Source organism: Aquarana catesbeiana, linkage group LG02, assembly GCF_042186555.1.
Source record: "Aquarana catesbeiana isolate 2022-GZ linkage group LG02, ASM4218655v1, whole genome shotgun sequence".
In the NCBI taxonomy this organism is placed as follows: Eukaryota; Metazoa; Chordata; class Amphibia; order Anura; family Ranidae; genus Aquarana; species Aquarana catesbeiana.
The window spans coordinates 75,022,268-75,047,684 of NC_133325.1; the positions used below are offsets into that span (position 1 = coordinate 75,022,268).

The 25,417-nt window shown below is 41.1% G+C and overlaps 1 protein-coding gene across 3 annotated transcripts in view; it reads left to right on the forward strand.

Moving 5' to 3' along the window:
- CNTN5 (contactin 5) overlaps positions 1-25,417 on the forward strand; it is a 2,213,095-nt gene that overhangs the window by 1,131,486 nt on the left and 1,056,192 nt on the right. For all 3 annotated transcript variants that reach the window (XM_073613049.1, XM_073613051.1, XM_073613050.1), the window contains one exon: positions 17,394-17,526. In XM_073613049.1, the coding sequence (XP_073469150.1) occupies positions 17,469-17,526 (58 nt within the window). In that variant the 5' untranslated portion in view covers positions 17,394-17,468. The remainder of the gene's footprint in view (positions 1-17,393; positions 17,527-25,417) is intronic.

The following is a 25,417-nucleotide window of genomic DNA, read 5'->3' on the forward strand; positions in this document are numbered from 1 at the left end:
TTAGAAATTGAGGGAAAAAGTAGCACTGACACGTTACCCTTTTCTGGAAAGAGATTGCGTTGGCAGTTATGCACTTGTGGGTCGTTTCAGTCCCAGCTCAACGCTGGTTTTGTCTTCTGTAACAAAAATAAACCGATCCTATCCCTCGCTGTTTCCAAAACCTGCATCACAAGCACAAAAGGGCCGCAGGTCATGTTCCTTGTGCTTACTTTCATTCCGTTTAACTGTACTCTATGCAAAATGTTCACAACTCGAACATACAACTGGGACAGAAGCTTCATTAAATTCCGGAGATAAGCAAAGTTCTACGTGTTATTAATAGATGGTCATTTACTGCAAATATCTAGAATGGTGCTTAATATTACAAGCCTTCTGCATGATAAATATGATGGGCTTTACTAATAACCACCGGTGCTATTTGTCTCTGATTAGGCGACCTCTAGTTTGCCATTGTTGATAAAAGTCGCCCCTGAGAATGATTATTGTTTAGGTGAAACATTCATCATAAAACTGATTAACTAAAAGCTATTATGTTACAATGGATATTTCCGAGCACCTTCTTCCAATGAACTTTTATCATCTTGGCCTTAATAGGCTTGAAATAAGATGCAAGCTATTAATAAGTGAATGAGAACACCATCTTCCCGCAGGACAGCTAGCCAAAAAACAGATAACTCTGGATGTTCAATCAGATTGTGTGGAATAAACTTGCAGGCATGTTAAATAGCCCGAGCACTTGGGCATTAATAATTAATTGAGTAATATATGGCTGTGAAGGTGGAGATGAGCCACTCTAAGCATAGTCATTGAGTATTCAATCGTTAGCTATTTATCATTGTGAACTGGGTTATATATTAGCATAGCCATTCACGGGAAAACAAGGTTTGGGTTTGTTTTACCTGCTAAGAAAATAAATAGTCTGTATTGCTGTTGGTTAATTGTATGTAGAATAAGGCAACTGGGTATGATGGTTCATAGTAGAGAAGAAAAAAAATTGGTGTCCTTTGGTTAGTTTTTATTGAAGAATAAAAAGCAGAAATTGCGCTTACACTAATTGGTATGAGCTGCGACTAAAAAGTAGTAAACCATAAACCTTATAAAAATCAAAAAGTCGCGCTAAGAACTAAACGTGACAGCAGGCTAATGCCAAAAAAACTCATAAAAATAAGGAGGTGACGAGTGGACAATAAGTGAATAAAATATAAAAAAGTGCTGAGTAATGAAAACATGCACTATACAAACACAACAAAGCTAGAAGTGAAAAAAAGCTATGTCCGTATGTAAAAATAAATATTGGATGACACAATTATCAGGACAATATCTCAAATAATGATATAATAATAATATAACAGATTGTGGCTGTGAAAACTAAACCAAAATAAATATAAAGAAAAGGTAAACCCAAAAAAAGTCCATGGCTAAAAAATTATATTAATTAAAGTCCATCCGTGTAAATTAACATGCATGAATTATGGCTTGTCTCCAGGTGCTCTGTGAATAATTGTAACAGAATCTTGCTGTGATGAAACTAGAGTGTGTAGATAGACCTCCACCTCTTAGAAAATGGCTGCCTCTTACCAGATAAAATTGGTCTCTTAATTACAGGAGACCTAAGGGGGCGGATGGCTGCAACCCCAGCCAGGGGTCTTTGAACAGGGCACTCAGCGTCCAACTCCAGGGACTCTCTCCAACCAACATCAGCAGATATGGGAATATCACCATGCAAAAAACAAAGTGCTCCACATAGCATAAAATCCAGCGATTTATTGTATAAAAAATATGAGTTGCACTTACAGACAGGTTGCAGTTTAAAAGCGTGTAGAAAAAAGCCGGCCGGCTCCGAAGTAACCCGTGTCTTCCGGGTATGAGAATCGCGGTGTCGTCGGGACGTAGCTCCTCCTCCCTACGTCGTTTCGTCACAACCGGACGTGGTCACGGGATGTGAGCAGCGTCCCGACGCACCGCATTAAATAGACACCTTAACGACATCTCATTAACACAACAAAGTAGAAGCGCCATCTTATCTGAGGGAAACAGTATGGGCAAAAATAAACATAACAATAGAACATTACCTTAGTGATACATATTCAGGGCAAAAAGGAAGTATATGAAACATCTTTGCCAAGACTATCAAAAACAAATTATATGTGGCCAAAGAATCGCAGAACTACTACTGCACTGGATTGGTTAATTAAAACCAAACAGAAAAGAAAAAAAATTATAATGATGAAAATAAATGCAGTCCCCTTAAAGTTGCAGGGCTGCACGTATACAAAAATAATATTTGTTAAGCGCACGTATCTCTATATTGAAAAAAAGTGCACAAAAAAAAAAAAAAAAAATTTATTAGTATTGACCTCAAATTTAAAAATAAAGATAAAAAATAAAAATTAAAAAATAAAGAATATAAAATAAAAAATAAAAATTAAAAATAAAAATAAAAATAAAATAAAAATAAAAATAAAACATGGATAAATAAATAAAAACAATAATAGAGATAAAAATTATATATGGACAGTTTTATTTTTATGACAAAATAGAAGAATTTTTTGGAAATGAAAAAATCCAAAATATGGGTCAAAAGCTCAGCAATAAGCATAACCACATATATAGGGTGTTTCTCTCATATATAACTAGTAGACCGTTTCCCTGAAATGAGAGGGCACTCCAAACCAACTAATCATAAAAACCTAAAAAACAGCATATGTCATTAAGACAAATTAAAAATCTTTTGAAAAAAAGGGGAAAATGAAACGGTAATTAGTGGTACCAAAAAAACTATTACTCCCTAAGAGTTGTCTATAAAGGCGTTAACATCTACATCGATGTTAAGCCCGAAAGGGGTAAAAGACTTCAACTTGTGAACCCAGGCCATCTCTAATTTGGAGATGCTACGTACCAGAACACTCCCCCTCCAATGGGGTTTAAACTTGTCTATCCCCAAAAAAATGGTGCCTGTGGGGTCTCGACGGTGAGCTGTCAGGTAATGTTTTGACACAGAGTGTTTTGTGAACCCTCTCCTGATATTATTAATATGCTCGTTTAGTCTCACCTGCAGGGGTCTTTTGGTACGGCCCACATATTGCAGGCCACACGGGCACTGCAGCAAGTAAACTACTCCTGTGGTGGAGCATGTGATGAAGGGCTCAATGGTGTAGGACTTGTGTGTACATGTGGAGATAAATTCCGTTGTTCTTCTACTCCTACATCCATTCAGCGAGCAAACCTGACATCTCCTACATTGAAAATATCCTGTCAGCTCAGAAAAGAAACTAGGCCTCAAAACTGGGGGATCAAATATATTGGGTGCCACTTTGTCCTTAAGTGAAGGTGCCCCCCTGAACACCACCTGCGGTTTAACTGGCAACATAGATGCCAACACCCTATCATTTCTGAGAACATGCCAATATTTGTTAATAATACGTTTAACCCTAAAATGTTGGCAAGAATAGTCAGTGATGAAAGGGCAACGAAATGAAGCATCGACTGGGTCTCTAACTCGCTCCACCAGTAGATCCTTACGGTCCACTTTCTCCACCTGATCCAATGTACTGGCCACAAAATCCGGAGAGTAACCCTTGGCAACAAACCTCTGAGTCAAGATTTGTGCCTGATTCCGGAAAGTGGCAACATCTGTGCAGTTCCGCTTAACCTGAAGGAACTGGCTCTTAGGCACAGATTTAAGCCATGACGCATGGTGGCAGCTGTCATGGGGGATAAAGGAGTTCCTATCGGTCGGTTTGAAATATGTAGATGTAACGAATTGGTTATTATTGATAGAAATGGTAAGGTCTAAAAAATTGATCTGTTCTGGACTAGTTTCATAGTTGAGCTGAATGCCCCTATCATTGCTGTTAAGAAGGCCCATATATTCTGAAAGATCGGAGGCTGTACCATCCCACAGGAGGATGTCGTCTATATAACGAATCCACAGGGCCACCTGAGGCCTTGGCTGGGCATAGACGACATCCTCCTCCCATCTGGCCATAAAAAGGTTCGCCAGGCTAGGGGCGTATTTCGCCCCCATGGCAACCCCCCTATCCTGACGGTAGTAGTTCCCATCAAACCAAAAGAAATTATGCGTTGCCGCAAATTCCAACAATGACATAATAAATCGAATTTGTTCATCCGGAAGGTTGGACAATCGATGGAGATGGTCCGACACAGCCTCCAAACCTAAGTGGTGGGGGATGACCGTGTAAAGGGAGGTAACGTCAGCCGTTACCAACAGCATCCCTTCCTTAGGTGCCTGGTTTGAAAGGAGGTTAATAACATCACGAGTATCCTTAACATAAGACCTCATAGTACGTACCAATGGTTGCAAATAGAAATCTATGTATTTGCCCACCCGGGACGTGATAGAATCTATCCCACTGACTATGGGACGTCCCGGGGGGCAAACCAGACTCTTATGTATTTTCGGTAAATAATAAATAATCGGTACCCTGGGTGCCCTAGGGATCAAAAAAGACTTTTCCTTATTATTTAAAATACCGGAGCTGTGGCCTCTAGTAACCAGGACCTCCAACTCCATTTTATAAGTAGTATTCGGATTGGATGGTAACCGGGTATAAGTCGTGTCATCACCTAGAATGCGATACATTTCGTGCATGTAGTCGCTCTTATTCAGAATGACAATCCCACCCCCTTTATCCGCGGGACGGATAACGAGTTGTTTGTTATTACACAAAGACTCAATGCCCAACTGAATATCTTTCTTATTCTTGACCAATTTTACATTCATATCGTCCAATTCTTTTAAGGCCAGGTCTCTAAAGACTCTAAGAGAAGGAGAGAGATGACCAGGGGGGTTAAACAGAGACGCGTTGGACAGACCCGAATGGAGAAAACCGTCATTCATAATTCTAGAGGGATTAGCAGTATTTGAAGCCATATATCTCTGAATGTTAAGTTTTCTAACGTATTTATGGATGTCCATATACGTTTGGAACTTATTGATGTTCCGGGGTGGGGCAAATTTTAAACCTTTGTCCAAAACCCTGATCTCAGAATCAGTTAAGGTTTGTGAACTAAGGTCCCACTGAAGATATTGAAACCAACCAGTCTTATCAGCCTGGATATCAGAATTGGGATTTTCCCAGGGCCAACCAGGGTACAAAAAGACTGGTAGAACTAAGAGAGGAACTAGAGGGGGGAGGCACACTAAGTCCAAAAAGACCCAGGACATAGATGGTAATGGGATTTTCAACCTTAGTTCACAAACCTTAACTGATTCTGAGATCAGAGTTTTGGACAAAGGTTTAAAATTTGCCCCACCCCGGAACATCAATAAGTTCCAAACGTATATGGACATCCATAAATACGTTAGAAAACTTAACATTCAGAGATATATGGCTTCAAATACTGCTAATCCCTCTAGAATTATGAATGACGGTTTTCTCCATTCGGGTCTGTCCAACGCGTCTCTGTTTAACCCCCCTGGTCATCTCTCTCCTTCTCTTAGAGTCTTTAGAGACCTGGCCTTAAAAGAATTGGACGATATGAATGTAAAATTGGTCAAGAATAAGAAAGATATTCAGTTGGGCATTGAGTCTTTGTGTAATAACAAACAACTCGTTATCCGTCCCGCGGATAAAGGGGGTGGGATTGTCATTCTGAATAAGAGCGACTACATGCACGAAATGTATCGCATTCTAGGTGATGACACGACTTATACCCGGTTACTATCCAATCCGAATACTACTTATAAAATGGAGTTGGAGGTCCTGGTTACTAGAGGCCACAGCTCCGGTATTTTAAATAATAAGGAAAAGTCTTTTTTGATCCCTAGGGCACCCAGGGTACCGATTATTTATTATTTACCGAAAATACATAAGAGTCTGGTTTGCCCCCCGGGACGTCCCATAGTCAGTGGGATAGATTCTATCACGTCCCGGGTGGGCAAATACATAGATTTCTATTTGCAACCATTGGTACGTACTATGAGGTCTTATGTTAAGGATACTCGTGATGTTATTAACCTCCTTTCAAACCAGGCACCTAAGGAAGGGATGCTGTTGGTAACGGCTGACGTTACCTCCCTTTACACGGTCATCCCCCACCACTTAGGTTTGGAGGCTGTGTCGGACCATCTCCATCGATTGTCCAACCTTCCGGATGAACAAATTCGATTTATTATGTCATTGTTGGAATTTGCGGCAACGCATAATTTCTTTTGGTTTGATGGGAACTACTACCGTCAGGATAGGGGGGTTGCCATGGGGGCGAAATACGCCCCTAGCCTGGCGAACCTTTTTATGGCCAGATGGGAGGAGGATGTCGTCTATGCCCAGCCAAGGCCTCAGGTGGCCCTGTGGATTCGTTATATAGACGACATCCTCCTCCTGTGGGATGGTACAGCCTCCGATCTTTCAGAATATATGGGCCTTCTTAACAGCAATGATAGGGGCATTCAGCTCAACTATGAAACTAGTCCAGAACAGATCAATTTTTTAGACCTTACCATTTCTATCAATAATAACCAATTCGTTACATCTACATATTTCAAACCGACCGATAGGAACTCCTTTATCCCCCATGACAGCTGCCACCATGCGTCATGGCTTAAATCTGTGCCTAAGAGCCAGTTCCTTCGGCTTAAGCGGAACTGCACAGATGTTGCCACTTTCCGGAATCAGGCACAAATCTTGACTCAGAGGTTTGTTGCCAAGGGTTACTCTCCGGATTTTGTGGCCAGTACATTGGATCAGGTGGAGAAAGTGGACCGTAAGGATCTACTGGTGGAGCGAGTTAGAGACCCAGTCGATGCTTCATTTCGTTGCCCTTTCATCACTGACTATTCTTGCCAACATTTTAGGGTTAAACGTATTATTAACAAATATTGGCATGTTCTCAGAAATGATAGGGTGTTGGCATCTATGTTGCCAGTTAAACCGCATGTGGTGTTCAGGGGGGCACCTTCACTTAAGGACAAAGTGGCACCCAATATATTTGATCCCCCAGTTTCGAGGCCTAGTTTCTTTTCTGAGCTGACAGGATATTTTCAATGTAGGAGATGTCAGGTTTGCTCGCTGAATGGATGTAGGAGTAGAAGAACAACGGAATTTATCTCCACATGTACACACAAGTCCTACACCATTGAGCCCTTCATCACATGCTCCACCACAGGAGTAGTTTACTTGCTGCAGTGCCCGTGTGGCCTGCAATATGTGGGCCGTACCAAAAGACCCCTGTAGGTGAGACTAAACGAGCATATTAATAATATCAGGAGAGGGTTCACAAAACACTCTGTGTCAAAACATTACCTGACAGCTCACCGTCGAGACCCCACAGGCACCATTTTTTTGGGGATAGACAAGTTTAAACCCCATTGGAGGGGGAGTGTTCTGGTACGTAGCATCTCCAAATTAGAGATGGCCTGGGTTCACAAGTTGAAGTCTTTTACCCCTTTCGGGCTTAACATCGATGTAGATGTTAACGCCTTTATAGACAACTCTTAGGGAGTAATAGTTTTTTTGGTACCACTAATTACCGTTTCATTTTCCCCTTTTTTTCAAAAGATTTTTAATTTGTCTTAATGACATATGCTGTTTTTTAGGTTTTTATGATTAGTTGGTTTGGAGTGCCCTCTCATTTCAGGGAAACGGTCTACTAGTTATATATGAGAGAAACACCCTTATTGCTGAGCTTTTGACCCATATTTTGGATTTTTTCATTTCCAAAAAATTCTTCTATTTTGTCATAAAAATAAAACTGTCCATATATAATTTTTATCTCTATTATTGTTTTTATTTATTTATCCATGTTTTATTTTTATTTTTATTTTATTTTTATTTTTATTTTTAATTTTTATTTTTTATTTTATATTCTTTATTTTTTAATTTTTATTTTTTATCTTTATTTTTAAATTTGAGGTCAATACTAATAAATTTTTTTTTTTTTTTTTTTTTTTTTTGTGCACTTTTTTTCAATATAGAGATACGTGCGCTTAACAAATATTATTTTTGTATACGTGCAGCCCTGCAACTTTAAGGGGACTGCATTTATTTTCATCATTATAATTTTTTTTCTTTTCTGTTTGGTTTTAATTAACCAATCCAGTGCAGTAGTAGTTCTGCGATTCTTTGGCCACATATAATTTGTTTTTGATAGTCTTGGCAAAGATGTTTCATATACTTCCTTTTTGCCCTGAATATGTATCACTAAGGTAATGTTCTATTGTTATGTTTATTTTTGCCCATACTGTTTCCCTCAGATAAGATGGCGCTTCTACTTTGTTGTGTTAATGAGATGTCGTTAAGGTGTCTATTTAATGCGGTGCGTCGGGACGCTGCTCACATCCCGTGACCACGTCCGGTTGTGACGAAACGACGTAGGGAGGAGGAGCTACGTCCCGACGACACCGCGATTCTCATACCCGGAAGACACGGGTTACTTCGGAGCCAGCCGGCTTTTTTCTACACGCTTTTAAACTGCAACCTGTCTGTAAGTGCAACTCATATTTTTTATACAATAAATCGCTGGATTTTATGCTATGTGGAGCACTTTGTTTTTTGCATGGTGATATTCCCATATCTGCTGATGCTGGTTGGAGAGAGTCCCTGGAGTTGGACGCTGAGTGCCCTGTTCAAAGACCCCTGGCTGGGGTTGCAGCCATCCGCCCCCTTAGGTCTCCTGTAATTAAGAGACCAATTTTATCTGGTAAGAGGCAGCCATTTTCTAAGAGGTGGAGGTCTATCTACACACTCTAGTTTCATCACAGCAAGATTCTGTTACAATTATTCACAGAGCACCTGGAGACAAGCCATAATTCATGCATGTTAATTTACACGGGTGGACTTTAATTAATATAATTTTTTAGCCATGGACTTTTTTTGGGTTTACCTTTTCTTTATATTTATTTTGGTTTAGTTTTCACAGCCACAATCTGTTATATTATTATTATATCATTATTTGAGATATTGTCCTGATAATTGTGTCATCCAATATTTATTTTTACATACGGACATAGCTTTTTTTCACTTCTAGCTTTGTTGTGTTTGTATAGTGCATGTTTTCATTACTCAGCACTTTTTTATATTTTATTCACTTATTGTCCACTCGTCACCTCCTTATTTTTATGAGTTTTTTTGGCATTAGCCTGCTGTCACGTTTAGTTCTTAGCGCGACTTTTTGATTTTTATAAAGTTTTTATTGAAGGTTTGTTCAATTGTTAAAGTGTAACTACAGCCAAAACTTTCCATTTTTGGATGGAGCAAGGAAGGGTTATCATCTCTGTTGGATCTTGTTGTCTGTGTCCCTATTGGGTGGATTGGGTAGACAGAAATAAATGGAAAATCTCTCCAGCAGGGGCAAAAATATAAACATGGTGGCTTAGTGGTTAGCACTTCTGTCTTACAGCATTGGGGTCCTTGGTTTGAGTCTAAGCCAGAACACTACCTACATGGAATTTGTATGTTCTGATTGTGTGGGTTTCCACTCTACTCTACTCTGGTTTCCTCCCAGTACTCTGCTTTTCTCCCACACTCCAAAGACATGCTGGTAGATTTAGTGGCCTCTTTGCTAAATTGGCCCTAGTTTGTAAGCTAAGGATCTTTTATTGTAAGCTCCTTTGGGGGTGTTATGCAAATTGTCAGCGCTATACAAATACTTGAAATAAATATTTTTAGTGAGTGAAGACGTGAAGAATGGTAAGACCAGGGCTGGTCAATTTATTTGATACAGACCAAAGGGCTACACATAGTATTTTTATATTGTCTATGCAATGCTATTGAAAGGTATCTGAGTCCAAAGAAATACTACTTTGGAAGGTCAGAGACTACAGACATGTAACACAAAGTGGTTAAAGACTGCAGACAGTAATGCCGCGTACACACGATCGGAATTTCGGCCTGCAAAAGACCGATGAGAGTTTTTCATCAGAAAATGCGACCGTGTGTATGCTCCATCGGACTTTTGCTGGCCGAATTCCAGCCAGCAAAAGATTGAGAGCATGTTCTCAATTTTTCGGTTTGAAAAAGTTCCTATCCAAAAATGCGATCGTCTGAGGCAATTCCGACGCGCAAAATTCCTACGCATGCTCGGAAACAATTCGATGCATGCTCAGAAGCATTGAACTTCATTTTCTCGGCTCATTGTAGTGTTGTACGTCACCGCATTCTTGACGATCGTAAGTTCAGCGAACTTTTGTGTGACCATGTGTATGCAAGGCAAACTTGAGCAGAATCCCGTCAGAAAAGCCATCATATCCTTTTCCGACGAGAAGTAAGATTGTGTGTACGCGGCATTAGAGTGGTTTAAGAGTTAGTTCACCTTTTTAGAAAAAAATGAAGAAGTGTTTAGAGGGTGTAACCTTTTGGGATCTATGTATCATGTTTGGTGGGAATGTCCTAGAATTTGTAGCTTTTGAAATGGTATCTTTGCTCTGTTGCACAGTTACGAATGTGTCACTTCCACAAACACCCCAAATTGCCCTTCTGAATGTCCTGGTTGAGTGTATATCTAATAGTTCACAACACTTGATCTTCTTCATCTTATTGGGTGCTAAAATTACTATTGCTAAATGTTGGAAACGACCCTTTATATCTCTTACGCAGGCAAAGAAAAAAATGATGTGGATAATGTTATATGAAAAACTTGTAAGTGTCCTGCAAGATACTGTTAAGAAGTTTGAAAAGACATGGGAACCCTGGGCACGATACCAGCATATTTCCTCTGTGCCTTAAAGAGGAGGTCCACCCACCACTGTAAAAATTAAAATCCAGCATCTACACCTACTTTTAATATAAGGCACTTACCCATAGCTCCCAACTGTCCCTGATTTCAAGGCCTTATACCTTCTCCCTCTCACTCCCATTCCCACTAGTCCCTTCTGCACTTACCTACGCGAGTGATACAGTTTCACATTCTACGTAGCCCAGTGCAGAGGTCCTAGAGTTAAAAATCTGCACTGTATTTCTTCCTCTTCTTTTCCTAGGGACACCAGGATGAATCAGAGCAGTTCTGATTGGTCGGCACTGACACATCAGAACCATTTTAATCAATCCTGGCGTCCCTACAAAAAGAAGCAGAAAAACAGTGTGGTTTTCAAACCCCAGGACCTCTGCACTGGGCTGCATGGATGGTAAAACTGTCTCACCCATGGAGGTAAGTACAATGGGAACCTGGGTGGTGGAGAGTGTGTAGGATGATAGTTCATCTTTCCATTTTTTTCTGAAAAGGTGAACTTACTAAGGTGAGCTAACTCTTCAAAAATGGAGAACATGCTGTAGGATCAGGGAAGGCCTGGGAAAGGGTTGGCACAACCAACTAACCCTTTCATTGTAGGAATAGGTTTTTCTGGGCTAAGAAAAATGTACCATGCAAAGTGTGGTGTCTTATTGTTAGGTGGACATGGTGAATGATGAGGGATCCTAAAGGACATATATTTCGATGCACCTTTTTACATCCTCCCGTATTCAGTCATACTTCTCTGCAAAGAAAGTCGGTCCTGGAAGAATTCCATGTGCCAGATGCAATCAGCTATATGATGCACACCATCATGTCCAATCAATGTCTGAATGGGTTAGGCTCTGTTCACACTAGTGCGACTTGGACACATAAAGTCGCATGTCAAGGTGCAGCCCATCGATTTCAATAGCAGCAGTTCTAACCTGTGACTTAAGGTCACATTGACTTGCACTACTTTGATGTGACTTTGATGCAACATAATTGCCAGAGAGTGTAAAGCCGCATCAACGTCGTACCAAAGTCATACTCAAAATCGTACAACTTTGGAGTCGCACTAATATGAGCCTAAAGAGAGTAACTCTGCTTTTACTAAATAAAAAAAAAAAATGGCAATAAATACACACAGTATCTCACAAAAGTGAGTACACCCCTCAAATTTTTGTAAATATTTTATTATATCTTTTCATGTGACAACACTGAAGAAATGACACTTTGCTGCAATGTAAAGTAGTGAGTGTACAGCTTGTATAACAGTGTAAATTTGCTGTCCCCTCAAAATAACTCAACACACAGCCATTAATGTCTAAACCTCTGGCAACAAAAGTGAGTACACCCCTAAGTGAAAAAGTTCAAATTGGGCCCAAAGTTTCAATATTTTGTGTGACCACCATTATTTTCCAGCACTGTCTTAACCCTCTTGGGCATGGAGTTCACCAGACCTTCACAGGTTGCCCCTGGAGTCCTCTTCCACTCCTCCATGATGACATCACAGAGCTGGTGGATGTTGGAGACCTTGCGCTCCACTACCTTCCGTTTGAGGATGCCCCACAGATGCTCAATAGGGTTTAGGTCTGAAGACATGCTTGGCCAATCCATCACTCTTACCCCTAGCTTCTTTAGCAAGGTAGTGGTCATCTTGGAGGTGTTTTTGGGGTCATTATCATGTTGGAATACTGCCCTGTGGCCCAGTCTCCAAAGGAGGGGATCATGCTCTGCTTCAGTATGTCACAGTACATGTTAGCATTCATGGTTCCCTCAATGAACTGTAGCTCCCCAGTGCCAGCAGAACTCATACAGCCCCAGACAATGACACTTCCACCACCATGCTTAACACTAGGCAAGACACAATTGTCTTTGTACTCCTCACCTGGTTGCCGCCACACACACTTGACACCATCTGTACTAAATACGTTTATCTTGGTCTCATCAGACAACAGGACATGGTTCCAGTAATGTCCTTAGTCTGCTTGTCTTCAGCAAACTGTTTGCAGGCTTTCTTGTGCATCATCTTTAGAAGAGGCTTCCTTTTGGGACGACAACCACGCAGATCAATTTGATGCAGTGTGCGGTGTATGGTCTGAGCACTGACAGGCTGACCCCCCACCCCTTCAACCTCGGCAGCAATGCTGGCCGCACTCATATGTCTTTTTCCCAAAGACAACCACTGTATAAGTCGCTGAGCACATGCACTCAGCTTCTTTGGTCGACCATGGCAAGGCCTGTTCTGAGTGGAACCTGTCCTGTTAAACCGCTGTATGGTCTTGGCCACCGTGCTGTAGCTCGGTTTCAAGGTCTTGGCAATTTTCCTATAGCCTAGGCCGTCTTTATCTAGAGCAACAATTCTTTTTTTCAGATCCTCAGAGAGTTCTTTGCCATGAGGTGCCATGTTGAACGTCCAGTGACCAGTATGAGAGAGTGAGAGCGATAACACCAAATTTAACACCTGCTCCCCATTCACACCTGAGACCTTGTAACACTAATGAGTCACATCACACCGGGGAGGGAAAATGGCTAATTAGACCCAATTTGGACATTTTCATTTAGGGGTGTACTCACTTTTGTTGCCAGCGGTTTAGACATTAATGGCTGCTTGTTGAGTTATTTTGAGGGGACAGTAAATTTACACTGTTATACAAGCTGTACACTCACTACTTTACATTGTAGCAAAGTGTCATTTCTTCAGTGTTGTCACATGAAAAGATATAATAAAATATTTACAAAAATGTGAGGGATGTACTCACTTTTGTGAGATACTGTGTATATATATATATATATATATATATATATATATACACACACTATATTGCAAAAAGTATTGGGATGTCTGCCTTTACACACACTGAATTTTAATGGCAATTAATATAGCCCACCCTTTGCAGCTATAACAGGTTCAACTCTTCTGGGGGAAGGCTGTCCACAAGGTTTAGGAGAGTGTCTATGGAAATGTGTGACCATTCTTCCAGAAGCGCATTTGTGTGGTCAGGCACTGATGTTGGACGAGAAGGCCTGGCTTGCAGTCTCCACTCTAATTCATCCCAAAGATGTTCTATTAGGTTGAGGTCAGGACTCTGTGCAAGCCAACTCAATATTGAACAACCCTACAGTGTGTGTAAAGCAGACATCCCAATACTTTTTGCAATATAGTGTGTGTGTGTGTGTGTATATATATATATATATATATATATACAGTATCTCACAAAAGTGAGTACCTCAGTCACATTTTTGTAAATATTTTATTATATCTTTTCATGTGACAACACTGAAGAAATTACACTTTGCTACAATGTAAAGTGTTTATAAAGTGTTTGTTAAAAAATATGCAGATCCTGGTCCCTTAAAGCAGATTACACAGCACAGCGCTTGTGCCATGTAATCTGCCCCCCCCCCCCTCTAAACTGTAAAAAAAACCCCCCTGAACTTGCCACTTCCTGTATGCCCTCTCTAAACAGACCACGAAAATCAGGGCTGCTCCGCCCTAATCACTGTGGTCTGATTGCGTCCATGCATCATACGTATCTGTCCCCTCTACTCTCCTCTCTCCCCCCTCACCCCCTCCTTCCTGTCTGTCATCCCCCTCTGTGTCTGTCTCTGGCCAGGCACCGCCCCCCCACCTCTATTATTCTAAAATAAAAACTTTAGATTATCACTTCCAGCCTCTCTATTAGAGGCTGGTATAGCACACTGAGTCAGTAGTTTTAAAAACCGAGTGTTCTAAATACCAAATTTGAGCTAACTTCAGGCCGTTCACATGACTCACGTCTGCTTTACAGCGCCGATGGATGGCTTCTGCGGAGGAGACGAGCAGCCATGTGATCTCCCTGGCTGACGTCAGAGGGAGATCACCGCCCCTCCCGCAGAAGCAATCCATCGGAGCTGTAAAGCGGCCGCGAGTCATGTGACCAGCCTAAAGACAACTCAAATTAGGTATTTAGAACAATCGGTTCTTAAAACTACTGACACAGTGTGCTATACCAGCCTCTAATAGAAGGACGGGCATCATTTTATACAGATGGGTTAACAAGTTTATATATATATATATATATATATATATATATATATATATATATATATATATATATATGATGCTAGGTCCTCTTAAATACTTTGGGCTAATGGTGCTTTTTACCACCCTAAGATAAGCCAGCACTGAGGCTGTATTGTGCTTTCCCTCCCTGCTCCATAGGCATCCAAATGCAGGCTTAGAAATTCCTAGAAGGCGCATCTTAAAGACGTCAGTTTGTGTCTTCATTTATCTCCTCTTTAATAACTATGGTGACCTTAAGGCTGAAGACAATCTGCCTGCAAATAATTCCATGTGCAGAAGACAACTGTGTGCGTAGGAAGAAACTTATATTCAGTAAATATAGCTTTGACAGCTTCCTAAAATTTCTTTATGCTTCTAGATTTAATTAAAACACAACAAATATGTGAAAATGCCATTTGCTTCAAAAATATGTCAAAATGCCATTTCAAATATCTATTTATTACAGGTATTTATATAGCACTGGCAATTTGCACAGAACTTTAAAATACTTTACATTCACATCAGTCCCTGATCTCAAGGAGCTTACAATATAAGATCCCTATCTCACATGCAAACGAGGGCCAATCAACCTATCAACATAGGGCTGGAAAGTACGCCTGTACCTTTCTGCTGGCACAAAAACGCTAGGATATCATGCACCGCCCAGTGTTCATGAGGCCCATATCAGCTGTCAGACTGACTCACTCATATTATACTAATCCATGATCCTTTGCTTGCATTGTCCAGTATTTTCCCCCTATTATCACCAGCATTCAAGCCCTGATGAAGGGGGAGTTGTGAGCCCCTGAAATGTGTTGGATTTACTTACTGATCTTTTTTTATTGATTAATAAACCTATATTGGAATTATCATAAACCTGTGGCACTCTCATCCTTTCCACTTTCTTTGAACTGCTGCAGGGACCCATAGGGATACCCAATATGGTAAAGAGCTGCCTCTTAACCACTTGCCGACCGGAGGGGAGACAGACAGGAAGGCGACAAGTACAGCGGCTGACGGACAGTGGACCGGAGAGAGGCGATCGCCGCAAGCACCTCCCGGCATTAGCTGGACAATAAGGCGGTGGCGATCCACCGCCACCCCTCCCCACGGGAGGTGGACCTTACCATAGGAGGCAGTGGGAAGGAAGAGCTGGGGCTGCTGCTTCTCCTCCCCGCTGAACAGGAACTGTGTCCTGAGACCCGATTGGCCAGGCAGTCCTAAGACTGCCTGGCCAATTGGGTCTAAGGACATGCTTCCTGATTGGTCAGGAGGAGAATCAGGAAGACAGTAGGGAATATTAATTCGCAATTGTCACACAACTGGGTGGGCTCAGGGCGCAGTGATTTGCGCCCCGAGCCCACCCTTTTTTGAAGCCAATTAGAGATTCAGGCTCTAATCATGTGCTTAAAAAAGCAAACAAAAAATTTGTATCCATGGGTCCGGTGCCCTGCATGTAGATTAGGGCCTGGGCGCATGCACCCCTGCGCCCCTTATTATTATTATTATATTATACAGGTTTTATATAGCGCCAACAGTTTGCGCAGCTCTTTACAACATGCCGCCATTATGGACTGGTATTGAGGTGTTAACGGGGCAAAGCACGTGGGGCATAACCTCAACTCGGACACAGCAAGAAAAATGCCTGGCAATGGACCCCCCTGCACTGCAATGGTTAAAGTGATTCTAAATGTTCAATAAAAAAAAATAAAAAATAACAAGCATGTGATGCTTGCTCTGTGTAAAAGTTTTGCACAAAAGCAGCCCCTAACCTCCTCTTTTCAGGTCCCCCGCAGGCACTCTTGGCCCCTCACCGAGTGCCCACCATAGCAAGCTGCTCACTATGGGGGCACTTGTGCGTGTAAGACACACAGAGTGAGGCTTGGCCCCGCCCCCTGCTCCCTCCTCACTGGTTGTGATTGACAGCAGCGGAAGCAAATGTCTCCCGCCGCTGTTTCTAAGCCTATGAGACGTAAAAGAGACAAGAGAGCCGAGGCTCTTGTGCACATTGCTGGGTTGAGATCCGGCTCAGGTGAGTACAATGGGGGGCTGGTTGAGGAAGTTGCACTCAGAAGTTTTTTCTTTTTATCTTACTGCCTAGAATGCATGAAGGTAAAAAAAAAAAAAAAACTCCTGCATTTTTTTTTTTTAAATGCTTTTAAAAAATTGCTGCGTAAATACCATGCGAGATAAAAAGTTGCAATGACCGCCATTTTATTGTCTAGGGTCTCTGCTAAAAAAAGCACATATAATGTTTGGGGATTCTGTGTAATTTTCTAGCAAAAAAATGATGATTTTTACATGTAGGAGAGAAATGTCAGAATTGGCCTGGTAGGCAAGTAGTTAAGCCTCATAGGTCATTTCTGCCATGTCGTCAACCACGTAGTTGTATTCATAACCCAAGGCTAGTGCCCATTCATATCGTACCGGCATAGAGGGCACACAATATTAATATCCTTTACAAATGTTCACAGGTAATAAACTTCGGCGGTTCTCCGGGTCTTTAATCACGTCTCTCATTTCCACGTGTCAGCTCGCATTTGTCGTTAAGTGCTTATAGTATAGGCTTTTAATTGCTTTAGGGCCCTGCACTGTCCGTTGATTTGCCTATCATATTATTGCCAGATGTGCTTCTTGTATTTCATTCTCCCTAACCGAGACCTCTCTCCTGTCTCAACAGGCTGAGCCTTAATGAAGGAACGTCAAAACTGCTAACAATCACACAAACAGGGACTCCAGACCCTAGTGACCAAGGATGGCGTTGCCATGGAAACTCTTTTTCTTTCTGTCAGTCATGGTGGGGTGTCTATCAGGTAAAAACAACGGTTCAAAACTATTTTCCTTGCATGTCGAAGAGTGATAAACTATACAAAGTTTTTTTTTTTTTTTTTTCTTTAGCTCGGGAATGGTGGATCTGCATTTGATTTTCATATTTAATTCATTCATTTAAATTGTCTACCTCGATGGGTTATTTTTCTCCTTGCTTGAGGTTGTGTTTTATCTGTTATTCTGTTATATAAATGGTAATTTGTTGTGTGATATATAAATAGCAATAGAATTCTATGTGAATGAAGATTGAGACTCAAATGTAGTCTCATGCTTTTTTTTTTATCTGTTTATACGATAGTATTGTACCCCGGCATGTTATGATTTGTGACTGATTATGCTTGAATGTGCCTTATTCCCCCACTCCAGGCTGCTGTTATATTTACCCCTGCAGCGGGGTCCCCTGCAATGCTCATTTGGCTAGGGGGGGAAGGAATCAGTACAAATACTTTCCTTATTCCCCACTCTCCCTCGCTCTCCCTCCCGCTGGTCCTGCATTGTACGTGATGATGTCAGAGAGCTGCACCTCCCTAATCACTTCTCCCCTGGTGGATGTCCTCAGACTGAAGTGGTTATGCCAGGATGATGCCTGTAGCTGCAGGCATCATCTCGGTATCAAAAGTTTTAGGAGGCGATTCTCTTTAATGTAGAAGTGATTTGAGTGGCTGTACAGCCACTCGATCAGTGCTACCGGCTACAGGCGGCAGAAGGGGATTTCCCCCTCCTCCCACCACCACTGCCTTTACCGGGTTCCTTTGTCCAACGGGGAGCCTAGTAATGATGCGACTGCTTTCCGTGCATTCCCCAGGAAGAGTGGAAGAAAATGAAGTTACTGCTCCTCTTCTGTGACCTCAGAAACCAGAAGCAATTTTGCCACTTCCAGGTTCGATTTGATGTTTACAAACCCTACTGGTTTCTACAAGCATCTGATCAAACCAATCTCGGAGGCCGGAGGAGACATATGGGGTCTAATTGACCCCAGATCTCTCCATAAAGAGGATCTGTCATGAACCATGCTATCTCTTGGAATGTTGTTCATCCCATGTGATAGCAATAATGTTGATACAAAAAAGGACAGTGTAAAAAAGTTTTCAATAAAATAAATAATAATCATTCAAAAAAAATTAAAGCTCCCCATCCCCCGTGCTCACACGCAAATGAGAATGCATGCGTGAGTCCCAACACATATGAGCTATGAACACCAGAGCGAGAGCAATAATTTTAGCTCTAGACATCCTGTGTAACTCTAAACTGGTAACCTGTAAAGGCGTTTAAAGCGTTGCCTATGGAGATTTGTTGCCCAAAATGTTTGGTGGTTCTAAGTAATGTTCTACCAAACACAATTTGGATTTTTACATATACTGTATTTTTACACATGTGAGAAGTGTAAGAATTGGCCTGGGAGTCAAGTGGCTAGGAAGTGAAGAGATGAGGCTTCGGTGACCAGTGGTACAAAGAAGAGGAAGCCTTTTAAAGTGAGGAATAAGTTAAGTATTTCACTTTATTCCTTACCCCCCAAGCCAAATGATCATTTAACCCATGCATTGCCAAGGGAGCCCAACTGCATGGGTAAATTTAAACAGAATACCCTTTTTCTGTCAGTGAAAGTGTTGCTACCTGTCCTCCCACTCCAGTGCTCTGTGCTGTCATAGCTGAGTAACAGCCACACCCTTCTACACACATGCATTATTCAGATTTGAATAGCAGAGAGGGGGGTGGGCTTGTTTTACCTGTTCTGTTATCAAGACCTAGTGCACTGGGTCAATTCGGGTGCCTGTACTACAAGTCCAAAAAAAGTCAGCATCCAAACTTTTGGTCAATTGTAACCTTTATTTTTTGCTAAAGAAGTAAAGACAGGATTTGCTGACACATGCCTGGTGCTGACTTTTTTTTTTTGTATCTGACATGCTGAAATAAAAGCATAAGGTGGAATTCCAGGTATATTTTTTGCATAGTTGCATTGGTCAAGTTTGGACCAATGTAAGTATACATATTCCATACCTGGTTGATCCTTGTGGAAGTGAAGAATCACTAAGTAGCTGTCACTAGTATAGTGAGCCTTGTTGTCTTCAGGATCCCATGCCAAACGGCTGCCCTACTGCATAGTATCCACTGGGGTTGCACACTCAGCACGGGTGCCATTAAAGAACACCTTGCATTTCTTCAGTGGATGCAGGGCATTCTCTAATTTGGCTAGTTGGATTGGCGGGGTGGTGACATCACAATCTCCAACTCATCCAATCAGAGTATGCTTTGTATTCATACAAAGTTAATTGAATGGCAATGACTAAGCACAGGTGTGTGAAACACAATTACTGAACTTCTTTTGAGCTGCACCTGTATGTCATGTCCTCAATTTTTATGGATTTACAATATAGTATGACTTTTTTTGCTGGATGTGCTGCCACTCTTCTTTCCTTTGCCATTGAATGGCACCCATGCCAAACTGTGGTTACTATGCAGAAGAGCAGTTACTTGATATAATAATAATAATGATTATTATTATTATTAGTATTATAATAATTAATAAACTTTATTTTATATAGTGCCTTTAACGGTAGCTTCTCAAATCGCTAAGCGTGAAACAAAAACACAAGAATACACCACGTAAAACAGAGGAAAAAGCAACAATTATGTGAAAGCTTGTCTAAAAAAAAAGTGTTTGGATTTGATTTAAAGCGGAGAAAAAAAAATAAATTAAAAGTCAGCAGCTACAAATACTGCAACTGCTGACTTTTAATAATGGGACACTTACCTGTCCCAGGGTCCAGCGATATGGGGGAACAAAGCCCCACTTGTCTCCGCCTCCTCTCTGCGGCGCCGGCATAGTCACTGTGGGCACCCGGTTCTGGCTTCACAGCCGGGCACGCACTGTGCATGCGCGAGCCACGTGGCACGCTGCGACTGGCGTGGCAATCATCTGGGACCTGTGACGTGTCCCAGATGATTGCCGAGAGGGAAGGGGTGAGGTGATCTCCTTTCCGGTGCCACGGTGCGCCGGGAGGAAGTGGGAGCTGGAACCATCAAAAATGAGGGTATCCTCTCCCCCTCACCCCCAAAAAAATGACATGCCAAATATGGCATGTCAGGGGGTCACCTACCCTTAAAGCGGAAGTTCCAATTTTGGGTGGAACTCCGCTTTAAATGAGTTTAGTGAAGATGATTCTCATATGTTCTTTCAAAGTGAGTTCCAGAGTTTCGGGGACATAGCAGGAGAAGGCTCTATCTTTAATTGAGTGTAGGTGAGTAGGGGGGACTCACAGAAGGCCAGAATTTGAGGAGTGGATATGGGATGATATGGAATCTAGAAGTCAGTGAGGACAACTGTAAAAGCAGTGGCCACTACAGTAATTCTCCTCTTCCACAGGAATTGGTCAGGTATGAATTATACGTACTTTCAATGGACTTGCAGTACTTGGAGAGAAGTTGCTGCTCTGCACCACCTACCGTAGTTCAGTCCTAATATGACTCTGGTGCCTATTAGACTGCTTAGTCAAATACAGTAAAGACATCGACAAATGCTGTTGGATAGTGTTGGAAAGTCTGTGAAAATGGAAGTTGTTAGTGCAAAATGTATTTTACTGCAGACTCAGAGAAACTCAGAGGTTTCATATTTCGTCTTTTAAAGTGTAACTCCTGCCAAATTTTTACTGTGTCCCTTTTGTAGAATCCCTTTACTTACAATGGGACTGTTACTGTGACAGAATGTGAGAGGAAATCACCAACAGGGGCAAAGGCAGCAATAAAAATGTCTAACATTAAAAACAAGATTGGCTTGGGTTATACTTTTATACTATGCAAAAAAAAAAATGTGCCAAATCCAATGTCATAAGTAAATATTGAATTTGAGTTTTTGACTGGAGAGTGTAAGATTCTGACTGAAATGTTGAGACTGCCTTTTCCCTGCTGTGCACTTGTACAATTTGAGTGGTGGCAGTTGATGGTTGAATAGGGAGTTCCTGGGAGGCAAGCATAATTTCCCGGCTATACATAATAAGAGAAGATTGAATATGTTTTTTTGTGCTGTGTAATACATGAACAGAATTGCAAGCTTCTAAAGAACATGCGCATGTAGTGATGGACCTGGTCAGACCAGGGCCAAGGATTACTTTTCAGGTATTTGATCATTAGATTTTGGGAGGTATGAAATATTTGAATATTTAAACTGGATCTGGCAAACAAAATCTTTGATTTTCCTGGTTCCCCCACCCATGGACATGGTGGACTTCTTTAATTTGTTTATTTGTAAATGTGTTCTATGCTTTTTGTGTTGCTACCTTTTTTTATATTAATACCTCTTTAGTAATAAATTATGAATATTTCACAGTAGAGATATCTAAAACTGTTGTAAATGATGAGAAAAACAACTTTGAGTGCTACATCAAAGGTTGGGACAAATGCCATTCCATTTGTGGGACTATACACTATATCGTCAAAAGTATGTGACCACCGTTACAAACTGTTGAGATCAGGGGTACAAAGCCAGCTCAACAAAAACATGGTTTGAGGAGTTTTATGTGTTGGAACTCAACCTGACCAAACAACTTTAGGATGATTGCAAATGTAGATTATGGGGGCAGGTCTTCTCGCCCAACAAAAGTACCTGACATCCAAAATAATCTCTTGGTTGAGAGATTTGGCACACATTCACTCATACACATTCCAATATCTTGTGAAAACCCTACACAGTGTGTAGGTCAACTCCATGGTAATACCCATGGATTTAGAATGGAAAGTCCACCAAGCTCATATAGGTGTAATGGTCAAGTGTCCACAAACTTTTGGTGTACTATATTGTTTTATGCTTATAACTGTACCATTTATGGAATCTACTATCTGGACTTATAGGGACTTATGGTTTTATTAATGTGTCTACCTACACCTTGAATCCCTGGCTTTTTTGTACAGATATTGGTTTATATCTTTCCTTTATTTCACTTGTTATACTGGACTGGCCTCATCAAAAGGACATTGTCAATAAATGAATAGTCCTAATGTATTATTCCACATGAATAAGACCCTCTTATGGGCAATCACTCCACCTCTGATACAGAAGGTACCGGTATATATATATTTTTTTTACAGTATACTGTATATATCTCCCCCAATCAAACATGTTAATACATTTGAATATTTAAACAAGATGGACTTATAATAATTAATTTACAGCAACTGTGAGCTGAACCTCTTCTGGAAGAAGCAGACCATAAGTTGTGGATAGGTGTTATTTTTGTTTTTACTTTTACTATATGGTATATTTTGTGATCATATTTGCATGCAAGGCAGTAGTGTTACAGGCTGGGGGGCACCATGTTTTTGCACTTAGAGGGTGCTTGGGCCACTGGTTATGATAAGTTTACACTCACTTCTCACTGAGCAGCAGTAGCTGAGAACAGCAGACACAGTCATATGTGCTATAGTGACACAACCTCCTCATTCCTCTCCAGGATGAGGTTCTGCCCACTATGGCGGCATGCTCTGAGTTTCTGTCCTATCCCTCTGAGTCTGTGCAGTAAGCACACACAAGCATTGTGCCACACTACACAAATGGTCTATAGAAACTATTCATTACAAAACTATTAAACACTGATATTGGGATATATGTGCCACCAACCTGTAATCACCTGAAAGGTTATTAACCCACAAAATTAATCACATTTACACAAAAAAATAGGGTATTCACGGAGGAGCCACATGTATAATAACTTACATATACATATTAAAAAATAATTTATTGTAACATTCATTAAAATGTCATAAGAGAACATGAAATTGTCCGAACAAGAATACAAAAAAATTTTACTTTTATCTTCTATTGAGTCTACATGTTTCGTGGAAACTCCTCTTTTTCAAGACTCTACTATTAGGAATTAGTTATCCGGGTCCTGCAGCCCTTCTCAGGGTGTACTCTCACTAGGTGTTTTAACCATGTCCGGGCTTGGTTTAGCCCCTTATGCCTGGTACACACATTGAGATTATTGGACCAATGCATGCTAGTCTCATATCGTAAACGAAGAGTTTAGTAAAGTGACGAAAATTCTCGTACGACAGAATACAACTTCGGAAGTGATGTCATATGTTGTAGTGTATTTGTATTGTATTTTCGAATGACAACTGCACCGAATAAACAAAAATCGTTTGATCTGGCATCATACGAGAAAAATTTTCGTGCTTGACCCATCGAGTAATATTGAACTGTTGTGATCGGCTCTCAAAAGCTGTGTACTAACGATCAGATCATCGAACGAGCGCTTCAAAAGCGGTATTTTCCGTACGATTTTCTGATCGACAGGGCATTAGTCTGGTTGACTTGTGTAACGTGAGTGTTAAGCGTACTATGCCTTGGACAGCTTTTGAGAGGTGGTCTGGGGAATGGTTCACCTGAAGCCGGTATTCTTTGCTTTAGTGTAATGCCACGCACACACGATCTGGATTTTGGTCGGAAAAAGATATGATGGTTTTTCCGACGCGATTCCGTTCAAGCTTACCTTGCATACACACTGTCACACAAAAGTTCGCTGAACTTTCGACCGTCAAGAATGCGGTGACGTACAACACTACGACGAGCCGAGAAAATGAAGTTCAAAGCTTCCGAGCATGCGTCGAATTGTTTCCGAGCATGCGTAGGAATTTTGTGCGTCGGAATTGCTACAGACGATCGCATTTTCGGATAGGAACTTTTTCTGACCGAAAAATTGAGAGCATGCTCTCAATCTTTTGCTGGCTGGAATTCGGCCAGCAAAAGTCAGATGGAGCATACACACGGTCGCATTTTCCAACCAAAAGCTCTCATCGGTCTTTTGCTGGCCGAATTTCCGATCGTGTGTACGCGGCATAAGCGCAAACCATGCCTTTGCACAGAACTCTAATGGACCACTGAAACAGTGATCACTGTGGTCTGTCTGGCAGAGGTGATTATGTTAGTGTGCACAGATTTGGCGCCTTAAAGCAAAGTGTGAGTGTAGACCAGCAGGGAAGTGGGGAGGGGAGACAATCGTACTTGAGCACGGTTCCCATCAACCTTGCACAGTGTCAGTACACCTTTACACAGCCCAAATGCCTGCCTGGTGCAATAATAATCCTTAGCTTGCCAGTAGTAGGCTTATTAGTAGGCCTACAAGGATTAATATTTGTCAGACGGCTGCCCTCCCCACCCACACTTTACGTTCCAACGGAGTCAGTACAGTGCCAATTTTATATGTGTATATAATATACAGTATTTTGCTGTATGGTAGAGTGTTAAAAAAAAATCAGCCAGATGTTAAAAAAAAAGATCTGGCAGGTGTTGACAAAAAAAAAAAAGAAAGAAATGGCTGAGTGTTAAACAAAGACCTGGCAGGTGTAAAACAAAAAAAAAAAAAAATAAATCAGCCAGGTGTTAAAAAAAAAAGATTGATATCAGCTAGTCTAGCTATACCACTGATGTGAGGCAGTTCTAAGAAATAAAACAATGTCATACAAATATTTAATTACAGATAGCAATCTACATATAACAATTTGGAAAATGATGTAGTAAAGATTACATAGTTGCACATTCTCAATTAAATGCTTTTTATTAGTACACTTGGTGCAGGTTAAGGGCACTTTCACACTGATGCGCTGCGGTTTTCCCACACTTCATGTGGGTTTTGTGCGTGTTACCTGCCCTTTGCCATAGACTTTCATTGCATCGGGTGGTTTTGTTGCGTTTTCTTAAAGCGCACCAGAAAATACATTTAAAGAGACCCTGTCACCGACAAAAGTTGCAAGTAGAAGCACAGAAAAATAACATATTTTAAATGCTCGCTTGCAGTGTTTTGGCTTCAAATAAATTATTTTTTATTCACTTGTTCCTTCAACTACTTAAAGACCAGAAGGATTTGCCCCCTTAATGACCAG